The sequence below is a fragment of the Empidonax traillii genome, unplaced genomic scaffold (assembly GCF_003031625.1).
Source record: "Empidonax traillii isolate 1590-97213 ecotype Southwest subspecies unplaced genomic scaffold, ASM303162v1 scaffold372:size565953, whole genome shotgun sequence".
Classification (NCBI taxonomy): Eukaryota; Metazoa; Chordata; class Aves; order Passeriformes; family Tyrannidae; genus Empidonax; species Empidonax traillii.
This window is the reverse complement of record NW_020955565.1, coordinates 352,960-366,004: the sequence shown is the minus strand read 5'-3', so window position 1 is coordinate 366,004 and position 13,045 is coordinate 352,960. Positions and strand designations below refer to the sequence as shown.

General features: G+C 43.2%; 1 protein-coding gene across 7 annotated transcripts in view; it reads right to left on the bottom strand.

The window, feature by feature from the left end:
* RABGAP1L (RAB GTPase activating protein 1 like) overlaps positions 1 to 13,045 on the bottom strand; it is a 201,773-nt gene that overhangs the window by 75,178 nt on the left and 113,550 nt on the right. For all 7 annotated transcript variants that reach the window (XR_003572253.1, XM_027892846.1, XM_027892847.1 and 4 more), the window contains exons 15-17: positions 6,488 to 6,562; positions 3,009 to 3,134; positions 1,500 to 1,643 (exon numbers count right to left, since the gene is read on the bottom strand). Coding sequence is in view for 6 of the 7 variants with exons in the window: in XM_027892846.1 (XP_027748647.1) it covers positions 1,500 to 1,643; positions 3,009 to 3,134; positions 6,488 to 6,562 (345 nt within the window). In the remaining variant the exon portion in view is untranslated. The remainder of the gene's footprint in view (positions 1 to 1,499; positions 1,644 to 3,008; positions 3,135 to 6,487; positions 6,563 to 13,045) is intronic.

The window sequence follows — 13,045 nt, the reverse complement described above, 5'->3', positions numbered from 1 at the left end:
TTGGAAGGGACCCCTGGAGATCTCCTGGTCCAAGACACAAACTGTTCCTCCGTAATTCAAATATTCCCATGGGGACCAGAGAAGCTCCCACGGAATGATCAGCTGGCAGCATCCCTTCAGCAATGGTTTTAACAGGTTTTCATCCCTTAATGTTTTTCTTTCATAAAAGAGCTGGGTAGGATGTAAACATTTTGTAACGACAGACAGGTAAGGGACGTGGAGAAAGCACAGTCAGGAAGGAAGTTGAAGGGTATTTAAAATTCATGTGTATCTATGACAAATTAAGGAGAAGGCTGGAAGCTTGTTTTTAAGAACTTAAGACAGTTCACTTCAAAGGCTTCTTGGGTTTTTGGAGGATTTTTTTGCTGCAGAAGAATATTTTCTTTGCACTGTTTGCAGCTGCCACTGTTTTTAGTCCTTCCAGTTGCCGGAATTATCGGCACGCTGGTTGTTCAGAGATAAAGTGAAGAACAATTTCATGCAGAAAAAAATATCACTTTTTGATTTCCCCATAACTCCTTGCAGAGGCTGACTGGACACACAGCTTCAGTCCTCTGCCAAGGAACGGTCTCTGGTTCTGCCTCTGGCCATACACCTTCAGATTTGACTTTCTCTCAGTGCCGAAGGCCAACTACATTTTTAGTTTAATATGACTTTAATCTACACTCCTCCCACCAATTCTCAGAAGTGCCTGGTACTTGGGACTGGCTGACTCCTGAATCTTGGGAGCACTTTTCTGATAGCCTTCACCAGTGCCTCAGGACGTTTTCTCCACACTACGCCACTTCTCAAGATGTCTGTGTGTATCTTCTCACTTGACATCGATTTTCTTACCATTTCTGGCTTATTTTTAGCTCTAGTAAAAGAGGCTCCCTTAGCTGTGTGTGATTACCCTCCACAAGCATTAACAAGCTGCCCTTTCCTTAGCAGGCTCTGGTGTTGCACTCTCACTTTCTCCTCGGATTCTTTCACCTCCTTTCCCACAGTAATTCCTTCAGACATGCTGAGATAAACACTGCCACTATTAACCCACCTCCTTCTGACAGCTGAGCACCAACGTGCAGAACAAGAGATACTCCTAAGGAAACCGAATATTGACTGATGAGTGGTGGCCACTATTTGTTTGACACAGTATTAAACAAATGCAACACCCTTACTGTCCATGGGCACTTGGAGAGCTTTTCCTAGGAGGTGTTTCCAAGAAATTACAATTTCCGACTCTGAAAAGTCATTTAACAAATTAAATGAAGAACAGATGAGTGAATCAGATATTCTTAATTAGATCCCTCAGCAAAGGAAGAGGCAACCCACAGTTCTCATTCTAAAACCAAACCAGCATTTCACTGAACATCTTCTCTTCAATATAACCACGGTTTCTACCTAATTTAGTCACACACCTTTTGAAATCAAACAGCAAATTACTCCAGCTAAATGAAATAAGACAAGAGGACACATTTGTGGAGTGGAAGAAGGGCTTTGTGGCTCAGTAGTTTTTTTACCTCACAGAGCAGTAAGTCAATGATGTGGAAGACCATGCAGAGTGGAAACTTGGCAGTGAAGAGCGTGAGGAACCACTGGGATGCGTACATGTGAGCTTCCAAATTGAGGTCTGAGAAGTGGTTGTGCAGGTCTGGTAACTGCTCCTGGAGCAAAGGAGAAAAAGAAACGTCTCAGGATCACTCGTTAACCCGACCTCTTCATCTACACTGCCAGCAAGGACCATGTTGCTGAACACCAGAAACCACAACAGAGTGAAATACTGGCTTCTCCTGAGCAGTGGGAACGTTTCTCGATGGATTTCAGCGCCCACTGTTACAGTTCTTAGTGAGGTGTCCCCAATGGATTCTATCACAGTATCAAATAATGTACTGAGATTATCCTGAGAAATTACAAAACCTTCAGCAGTCAAAAGGCAGAGAGGCTGTGAAATCTCTGTCAGAATAACTTTTCTAAGTTATTCCTTTGCTGTTGTTTTGCCACAAGTGCTTCTGCCACAAAAAAATAATAGATACTGGAACCAGGAGATCACCTTGCTGAGCTTGAAAGCAACAGAGCACAGACAATTTCTCTAACTAGGAGCATATATAAACAACACAAAATAAGCACTGAAAATGCTACTGTACAGTGATGACATATTAAGTTAATAAAGTATCTTTGTTAACAGTATATCTGTTAATAAAAATTTATTTTATTTGCTAGTAAAAATCTCGGTGAGCATATGTAAATATTGAGAAGACCATATGCTGAAGTATCACATTAATCAGTAATTCTACTCCATAGAGTAGATTTGACATCTGAAAAAAACCTAATTGAGTTAAAACATTAAATTAGCAGTGGTCTGTTTGGTTTGGTTTCAGTATTTCCCACAGAGTTATCTATGGTCACCTGTGAGAACTGACTCCAGCAGCCTCCACTGTGCTAACACAAGGGCAGGGCTTCACGACCTGTTAGTAATTCCTTATTAGTCAGAACAACAAGGTGCAAAACTCGCAGCAGGGTAACTGTGTTAAAACTGCCCGATGAAACAATTCCACCTGAGAAAAGAGCAGTGCCTGGATGGGACAGCCAAACCTGCCAAATGACCTACCCTGGGCCGGCATTTCATAAGCATCAGGGTGTCCTCATTTGCCTGACCTCTTAACCACCAGCAGAACTCGTGGAAAGTAGGGCAGTGCAAAGATACACCTCGGCCTTAACAGCACAGGGACATTATCCCTAAGCAACACCAGGGAACAGGGAAGGGAGGGAGGAAAAAACACAGATACCTGCTCTGCTTGGATACAGAGATTAGCAGCAAGATTGGTCTTTGAAAGACAAGAGAAACGAGAAATAAATCTGAGTCATGAGGTGTGAACTGAGTTGTTAAACCTTCCCTGCTTTGGTCCTGCCCCACCTCCAAAAGGAGAGGGGGTTTATTGTCCAGCAGTTCTGGAAGCAGAGCATTGATCTCTTCTTCAGGTCAGCATTTCCATATACGACAGAAGCAGAATTTGTTACTCTGGCCTCACCTGCATTAACTTCTCCAGCTGGAAAAATTTGCAGTGGAGATCTTCAAAGTTATTTCTGTAGAGGTCCCTCAAGCCATAGTCGTACATTATTTTCACAAACACACAGAATGCCTGCTCCTCTGGCATCTGTTGGGAAAAACACACAAAAGCAAGGTTAAAAACAGAGCTGAGGCTGGAGATGCCTTGCACAGATACACACACCTTGGGCACGATGAATTCAGACCCAGGGACACATTAAAACTTTCAGCCAAGCCCTCTGAATGCAGAATTGAGGAAGTAAAACATCAAGGGCACCGTTCTCCTTGATGAGCACTTGGGTTTGGCTCTTTTAAGGCCTTCTCTGAAGAAAATGTGGGATCAAATCCCAGGTTCCTGTACATGTAGATCCCTACAGCAGCACAACTGGCAGCAGCATTCCTGCTGCCCAACAGGGGGGTGAGAACGACCAGTACACAACCAGCAGGTACAGAACAATTTAAAAATAAAAAAATAAGAGGGAGCAAAAGTAAAATAAAAAGGCAACAACTCATGACAGTGGTTTCTACTGAGAGAGATTTGGTTAAAAGGGGAAGATTCAGGAGAATTAAGGTACAACCAACCCTGAGTGAGAATAATGCTCACCTGCTTTCATCCAAACACCAGGACATCGGACTCTGAAATCAGGTTTCCCACGATCCCATCAATTAACATCCTGACTTTTTCAGAATTCTTATCTCCATAACCTCTATTCCATTCTGACCAGAGTTCCTCATCCAGCAGAGTTTTGGGAGGTGGTACCAACACAAGCTGTGTGAGCCACTCTAAACTCACATTCTGTGGCTGAATTTGTGGGAAGCCCTGTATCACAAAAACTGCACATCACCTCCCTCCCTCCCTTCCCCCGTGCCTTCAGGTAACACCAGAACAAGACAGGCACTGCAGACCCCAAATCAAGCTTTCAAAGACATTAAAAACAACCTTTCTTTTGGAGGTACCAGATTGTAAGAAATGAAAACAATTATTGAGGATCAAGAATGACAACTCTTGACCTTTTAGTGTATTCACTCATAGGGCCTCTTGCCAGCTCCTTATCAAATATCAGCCACAGATAAAAGCTTGGTATTTTCTTCAAAGGGAATTTTAGTCTCTTGATATTTACCTCCAGGGTTTCATCTTTTAAGCTCAGCCCATGATTAGGGCCTGTCTCCAGGGCCATGGGCAGACACTTTCATTTTCATTTTCAGACATCATAAAGGAAAGTATCTAGTTAGCATAAAGCAGTGCCAGCTCAGCTGCTGGCTCCCAGTCCAAGGCTGATTCACCTTGGACGAGTTCTCAGCCACCTCAAAGCACAATTTTATCTGGACGCAGTGATCCCCACTGACAGTGGATCAAAGCTGCAGGCACAGTAAAGGGAAGCAATGATTTCATCCTGACCAAAAGGCTCCAACCTGCTCTGTAAGAAAGACGACGAATGCAAATTTCAGGGGTTTTGGATCCAAGCCCCAATTATTTTTAATTAAACAGAAAACAGGTGCTCATGCACAAGCTCATCTCCCCTGCATGCTCAGTCAGACACTCGTGCAGTGACAGCTGTTCCTCCCTCGACACAGGGAGAGGGGACAGAGGCCAAACAGGTCCCCAAGTCCTTGCTCTCAGGGGACAGAGGTTTTCCAGTATTACCAACCCCAAGAATTTGGATTCGTACACAGAATTTTCATTTCTTCTTTTATTCAAGCAGAACACAAACTTTGGGTATCGCCAGTCTGATTTTCAGCACTGAGATTATAAAAGGCAAATATGTATTCTTTGAAATTTTAGGGTTTTTTTTTTCACAGAGCAATGGCTCTGAAAAGTAGACCAAAAAAAAAAAAAAGTCAAATACTGTGAGACTTACAGTAAAGTGATTAGAGTTGGCAACACTGTCCCCCTGTGATTAGAAGGTACCTGCTCACCCTTGATGGGAATTTCATCAGAGCAGCAAAATCACAAAAATCAAGGATGGAGGTTCAGGCTAGCCAGCCACCCCTGCAGGAGATCTAACTGGAGAGAAAGGAGAGCCTGTCCCGGCTGAAAAAGGGAAAGGAAGGGGTCTAGAAATCCATGCAAAGACAGGAGAGTTACAGAGGGTCTTACAGGCAATCACAGCACACAGATTGGTTGGGGAATTTGAGAAGAACAAGAGTTTGAGGACATCCTGGGAAGCTGCCAACTTACATGAGCTCATTGAGACTGCTTCCCTTCCCCCCTTTCTCTGAGAATTTCACTTTAATATCCTATTATGAAAGCAAATGTTATAAAGGGCATATTAAAATGAGGGTAATTTCCATTTAGTATTCCCTGTGTACAGGGCAATTTCTTCCAGCTCCAGAAACACCAGAAACAGAGGTGATTCTCTGTGGTAACGACAGCACAGAACCCAGGCAGAGGGGCTGAAGCATTAGTCAAATGTTAAGAATGAGACACCCACACGTTTCCAAACAACTCTGGTATTGAAAAGGCCTTATTCTTCCACTGGAACTTCCAAATCCTGTTTGGGGTGAAAAGCTAATTGCAAAATAACTGTTAGATAAGCTAATTTGCAGTGTATGTGGGAACTGCAATATTGTGACTAAGTCCTGAAAGGATCTAAAGCTTCTCTGCAACGCTGTCCCTGCGTATCCTGCTCCTTAAGTCTTCCAGGAGTTACAGCTCTCCCTAGGAATTACAGCTTCAGTGGATCTGAACTTGAGTTCTCAATGCCTTAGGAAGTGTATGTGTAACACAGACACCAACAGCTGACTCAGACCCACAATCCAAAACGTATTTCAATCATGATTAATAATTTACTCATTAAAACCTGACCTGAAGAGCTGTGGTTGGAGTGTAGGATGGTTTATTCTGATCTACTTTATCTGAATAAATACACTACTTGAATCTGCAGCTTTTCCATTGAGACATCAAAGGTAGAGCATCTTGCAGGCAATAAAACCCGTGTATCTAATGATCTACCTCTCTAGACATATGTGCATGTGTTTATACAGGAAGCAACGGATCAAATTTCGTGCCGTTTTTGGTTACAGGCTAAAATATCAAGGTGGAAATTCAGCTTTCACTCACAAGATATTACAAAGTGTCCCTAGGAGGAAAAAGGCTCACTAAAAATTAATGAGACTGCTTGCTCTGCTGAGCTACTCCGAGAATGTCTCCCAGAGTTAAATTCCCCATAAACACAAAGGGAGCTCACCAAGGTGACAACTAAATTAAAAGAAAATATTAATATGTAACAAATCAGCTTCAGGTTTTGACACAGAAGTACTTGACAATTTAATGGATTTCTCCCAGATATAGCAAATCTACATTCATAAAGATAGAAGCCATTAGTCACTACTGCCAAAAAGCAACAAGAGGAAAATGAATACAGGCAAATAAACAACAGTAAATATCTGTCAAACAGCACCACTGATTTTACAGCTGCTTTGGTTTCACATATCCAAGCTTTCACTTGGCAATTAACTCACATGAAGCAAGAGCACAGCTGCGAGGAAGGACTGTCCCTGGCAGTAGCCGATGTCCTCATCGTACACGGAGTAGGCCTGGCAGGAGGGAAAGCAAAGTGAGTTTAACCATGAGGGGCTCCCAGAGACTGCCAGAGAGCAGGGTTAGGTGGGATATTGGGAAGGGATTCCTCCCAGTGAGGATGTTCAGGCCCTGGCACAGGTTTGCCCAGAGAAGCTGTGGCTGCCCCTGGATCCCTGGAAGTGTCCAAAGCCAGGTTGGACGGGGCTTGGAGCAACCTGGGCTGGTGGAAGGTGTCCCTGCCGAGGGCAGGGGATGGGACTGGATGGGCTTTAAGGTCCATTCCCACCCAAACCATTCCATGATTCTCTGTGTAACACTACTCAGGCTACAATAATAAACGGGGTGAAACCACAACCACTCTTGCACAGGCTTTCAGGGCTCTCCAGAAAACACCCACAAGTTCACTTTCAACCCTCCACAGATGCTCTTACTGGTAAATTTTTATTTTCCAAACAGCACAAAAAGTGTTGGATGCAATTTCCCTTCACCAAAACCCAGGATAACTCTGCTGAGCACTTCACATGACACCAAACCTAGGGCAGTTTGTGCTGTGGGGAGAGTGGTCGGTTGGTTTGGGAAAAACAAGTTGTGACATCATGGAAGCACAGGACCTGAGGTTAGAAATGCCAAGAACTACCATAGCCTGAACATTTCATGGGGAACAGCCTTTCCATGCCCCTGTTACGCTGGACAATGAACAAGATTCGTTTTCCTATCAAATGACTGACATGCTTTTTTCTTATTCTTAAAAAAAACCCAAAATAAAATAACTAACCTTTCCTTCCCCCTTACTTTTTCCTGAGACAAGAAGACAGATCCTGTTTTTAAAGAGATGTCAGAGGATGTTAAGAATTTAGGGAGACTGGAGAAAGTTTGAGCAGCAGCAGGACTGAGAGACATTCCTGAGGGAATAAGGGAGGTACTGAGGCTACAGCCAGGGAAAACAAAAGCAAAGGGCAGAGCCACAGGAAGCAGAAGATCCACCCTGCCCAGAACACCACCTTTATCTTCTTTTCTGAAGTCCTGTATAAAAGCAAGATTTGCAAGTGCCCCAATGGAAGATCAGAGACACTGGGAAAAAACAGTCAGAGGTGCTGGGCAACCACACCCACCCAGGGCTATCCCTCCAGTATTCCAAAGGTGGCTATGCTGCCTCTGCAAAAGGGAATCACTGGCTCAAAAGGAGATGTGACTCCTTTCCAGCCAACAAAACTGCAAATTATTCTGCCAGAAAGGCTGAAATAGAGCCCAAACCATTAAATCACTTTCCCTTTGCATTCAGATGGACAAAACCTTGTGTTTGTCAGGAATTCTGCGATGATTCCAGGAGACAGGATTTCTGTAAATACCACCTGAGCATTCCTTTAAAGGTCACTGTTTCTGCACAACTCCCCCCCCCCCCACATTTCCCCTGGGACAGCTCTTTGCCCTTTGTCTCCACTGCTCACCACTGTTTTGAAGGCTGTTCCATGGGATTAGTCGGGAGCTGAGTGGAAATCATCTGCTCAGATTCAGGGGACGTGCAAATTCAAGAAGAGCAGTCATAGAAATCATTGGAAAAAAAACCCCTTTAACTGACCATTTCAATCTGCACACTAGTTTGAACCAGCTCCAGCCACTGAAGTTGAACAGAAGAAGCAACTCCAGAAGGGCACAATACAACATTTGAATTCAGGGGGAAAAGGGACGTTCTCTTCAAAAAAGTTCATTTAAAATTACTCTGCAGCTACCAAGCACTAATTTAAGAGAAATTACCTTAAATGCCTAAATTAATGCTGCATATGACTAATTAGAACCATCCTTGGATTAATCACCATCATGAGTCTTTATCTATTTGTTCCCCCAATTTATCAGTTATTATGCCTAATATTTTATCTCTGCAGCATTCCTAAAAGATGTATTATTGCTGCTTTTGAAAGGCCAACTCCAACATGAGAAATTTCATTTATAATTTCTTCATACTATATAACAACGCTTCTAATTTACTTCAAAAAAAAAATCCAGGCTGAAAAATTAACAGCAAACTATCAATGCCTGGGGGTTCTCTGTTGTGAGAAGCGTTATAGCAAATAATTTGCTGAAAATAGCAATAAATTAATCCAGAGGAGTTATTTTAAAGTAAGTATTGAGAAAGCAACACATCAGACCAAACAAACTGCTTCCAAAACTGACAGAGATTGAAAAGCACAGGAAGTTATCAGAAATCAAAACATACTTCTTTTGAGATTGTGAAAGAGGCTGAAATTATGGCAAAATGAGGAGGGTGGAAGGAAATCCTCACTCTGCACATTAAATACAAAAATATGAAGGAAGACCAGCACATTTTCTCATCATCAACTTCCTGAGCACATCTGTAATAAATCCACTTCCAATAAATCCATTTCAACAATATGCAGAGCAGGAAGGCGAAGTCTCTGCTTGGAAAACATATGGTCAGTGTGAGAAAGATGTATTTAAACCCCAGCAGAAAATCACTGTGAACTTTGTGTCTGGTTTATTCCAGAGAAATTCCAGGGGTTGTCAATCCTGCTGGAACCATTTCTAACAGGGGGTGTGTTGAAGGATCTATGTCCAACTGAGTATCAGAAGAGAGGATCAATTAAAGGGAATAAAAATATTCAAGATTTATTGAGAATAAATGGTGTTCACCCAAGAATCTGGGGGGGGGGGGGGCAGGAGATAAACTTCTCATCTTGACAAGCAGCTGTTATCAGGTACTGGGACACAAACTGCACCTCAGAATCAGATCAGGTTCTGCTGTTAAGTCAAAGCCCCCTAATCCTGGCAACTACGGATTTACTTTTTAAGGAAGTCTCTCAAATCTACACGATTTCATTGCATCCACCCAATGCAGAGGGATTGCTGCAGCTTTATGCATATTGCATTTCCAATGATGCTGTTTTATTTTTAAGTAACTTGGCATTGCTGAGATATGAGGTAGTTAACTGAAACAGCCTCAGAAATAAGGATGCTGCCTACAGATCCCACCACAGCACCACATTACTAACAAAAGATCCGAGATCTATTATTTAGGATTTATGCTTTTAAGGAACTGAGGAGCATTAACTTTTTCCTTCCATGTGACGTATGAAAACAAAGCCAAGTCCCAAATCCCCTATTTCCATTGTCATTTGAAGGGAATGGGATCTCTCCCGTGACAACCTGTGACAATGTCACAGTCTTTCAACTGATTACTTTCTTAAACTCCTGGGGAAGTTCCAATCACAATTCCCCAGTTAACTGAGATCTTTAATATTCTCTGTCCCATAAGTGGGACTTAACAAAGGTTCTGCCTTGAAGCCTGTTTCCTTTCACTGTAACTAAATGAGGCTCTCACTCAGAGGATTAACACACCTTTTGAACAGCTGTCTGTCTGCTGATGAGAACTGCTGTTGATCAGCAAGTGAATCCTTTGGAACAACGGTCTCCTAAAATGAAGTCCATGCTAGAGAACCACCTGCACGCTGGGAAAGTGAACGAAGAACCCAGAGGTGGACAGAAATTATCCTCTAAAATAACTAATGGAGGGAAATCTCCCAAGATCAGAATCTTCTACAGGTAGGAAGCTGCCAAGTAAGCAGCACTTCAAAGACAAACAGAAAGGGGGCTGATCCGAATGTAAAGTCCCAGATCTGGGGTTTGAGTAACTGCTGCCTCGGGGTCCCAGCAGATGTCAATAAGGAATGAAAGGAGTACGTCCCAAACTCCAGAATGAAATGTTTCTCATCATTTTGCGTCCTCAAAAGCATGGAAAGGACTGGTTACACCTGCTGAAGGTTCCCTAACTAGCAATATCAGCCTTTACCACAGTGACTCAATAACACGGGAAACGAAACAATCACAGCAGAAACTAAAGAGAGTTCATGAAAAATATTCCTGGAGTGTCTGTCTCACATTCCAGAGCCTTCAGCTCCCCTCTCCTGACTCTCATGGATAGAAATGACCTATGGAAGCTGCTCAGTGTTTGACACAGACACAGCTCTGGCTTAGCAGAGCTAAAAGACTTACATGGTGGCAGAAAATCAGGCTCTGGCAGGAAAACATCCCTACTCTGGTGCAGATGAGGTATTTCCTGACATGCTGGGGCGCTGAATAATTTTAGTGATAGTACAATTTCAAACTCCATACCCAAATTTATTGTAAGGGCTAACAGCCTGAAAGTGGTGATATTCCTGTGACTGCAGCGTTGAGGATGTATCACATTGTACAAGGAATTTCTGTGCTAGCTGGAGACTGTATTTTTAGACATTAGTTACTCATTTATTGAGTACCAGGGAGAGGCACGAGGCTGTTACACAATGTGCCTCCCCCAGAGCTGGGGGGGCTGAGGGGATGAAGAAACCTTCACATTTACTCAGGAAGGCCCCTGAGCAGGCTCCTTCCAGCACCCAGGACTCCAGGGCTGACCTTTCCACCAGCAGAGGCTCAGCAGAAGCCCCGAGTGCAGAACAGCTCTGCTGCCTCCTTGCTGAGCACAGATGCAGGAGAAGGAGCCTCATTAATATGTAAATGGAATAAAGACAAGATAACATTAAAAATCCCTTGCATGCAACAAGACAACAATATTTACCAGAACTGCTCTTCAACCTGGGAGCGAAGAAAATAAACAACTAAAAATAGATGAAAAGTAATTCCTAACTGATTGTGTTTATGCTCCTGTGTTTATCCTAAAATTGGCAAATAGACTCCTCTCTGACAAATAACAGTCAAGTGGACAAACACTGCAACATCCCATTTTTAAATCTGAGGGGATAGTAAGGATTGAAAAATGTGGTAGAATAAGTGCACAGTGAGAAGAGGTGACTATCTGAAAAGAGCTGCTGCAATGAAACGGAGATGAAAATGTAAAAAAAGGATGAAAATTAGACTTTCAGCTCAGAGGCCAGCACTGAGCAGCAGCTCTGCCAAAGAGTAATCCATCATTCACAGCTTATCACGGGCTGGTCACAGAAGAGCAACTCAAAGACATTTTCACATTTCAATATATAGCAAAGAAAGCCAAAAAAACCCACCCATATCAGAGCCCAGTCAGTGTTAGCTCTGCTGGAAAACAGTTTATTGTTCCCTCTGCTAATGTGGGTACCAACAAACAGGCAATGGAACAACAACTAAACCGGAGTGTTTGCTCTGCCAGCAAAGCAGCCACACACTGATCCTGCATGGAAAACCTTCAGGCAAGTGAGACTGGAATTAGGAACAAACTGTGAACCTGAGCCACCAAGCAGATCAGGATTTAATAACAAAATACGCCACGATACAAATGATTCCCATCCTTCCACAGCACCTCAGTTCACTGTAAAACATGACCAGCAACCTGGAATCCCTGAGAGGCAACTCCACCACTTGCTGAACGCCAGGGAAGCGCCGGGTCTGCTTTCCCAGCTTGCCCAGCAAGAACATCCCCCCTGAGCCAACCCCACGGATCTCCCTGCCCCGGGGCTCCCCTTGTCCCACTGAGGGCACACTGGTTGTTCGTGGAATGGGAGTTACTTTAACCAGGAAATCGGGGAGAACACGTGTCCTGTGTTCTCACAGAGAGGGTGACTTGTGCCAAGCGCTCCAACTCCCCGGAGCAGGGAGCTGGAAGTGCATATTTGTGCAGCATGGAAGCAGCCCAGAGCACTGCCCAGTTATGCACTGCAACAGCAGCTCTCTTTAAACAGAGCTGGAATCTGCAGAGTATTTCAACAGAGAGCGTGCAGGAAACACCTCTTTGCCCGAAGACCCCCCAAAAATTCTACCTTGTGCGGTGTCCTCAAGTGAAACCCCCAGTCTAGAATCTGGAACTCTGTTCCTTCCTTATCACCGTTGTCAGCCCTAAACTTTATTTTTAGGTGCTTTGTCACATAAATGTTCCGCAACAGAAAAAGTTTCCATCTTCCCCGATTTCCCACTGTTCTGAAGATGAGATTAAGAGACGGAACGAAAACTGACAGACCTGTTAAAATGAGGCAGGGAGCCTTTAATGGTTTTCCTTTTTATCTGACAGCTCAGATCATCTCTCATTTCAGTGGGGAATGAAGAAAATGCTCTTCAGCTTTTTACCCCCTCCACTTGAGGACAGACCTTTTCCAGCCTTATTCAATAATCCCATTCTTCAAACCTCTTTGCTTTCATATTAGAAGGTGGCCATGAATGCCCAGCACCTCTGGTAGAAGTTATTTCAGTAATATAAAGCTGCCACAATATTACTTTCAACATAGATTATTACTTCTTATTCCCAACAGAACGACAAGTTTCTAAGCAAATTAATTAGCTTTAAACAATATCTCTCTAAAATTCACCAGATCAATCATAAACTCAGGGTCCAGTCATGGACATCTGTCACAGTCACAAATATTTAAGAAAACTATGTGAGGATGAAGGAAAAGTTCCTCCTGGGAAATCTCCACGGTTGTATCTGATCTCAATACTGGCAAGTAGGTAGAAACCATCAACTAAAATCATTACACTTAGGAATAATTCCATGCTGAATATTGGATATGGCTGTTCTACAG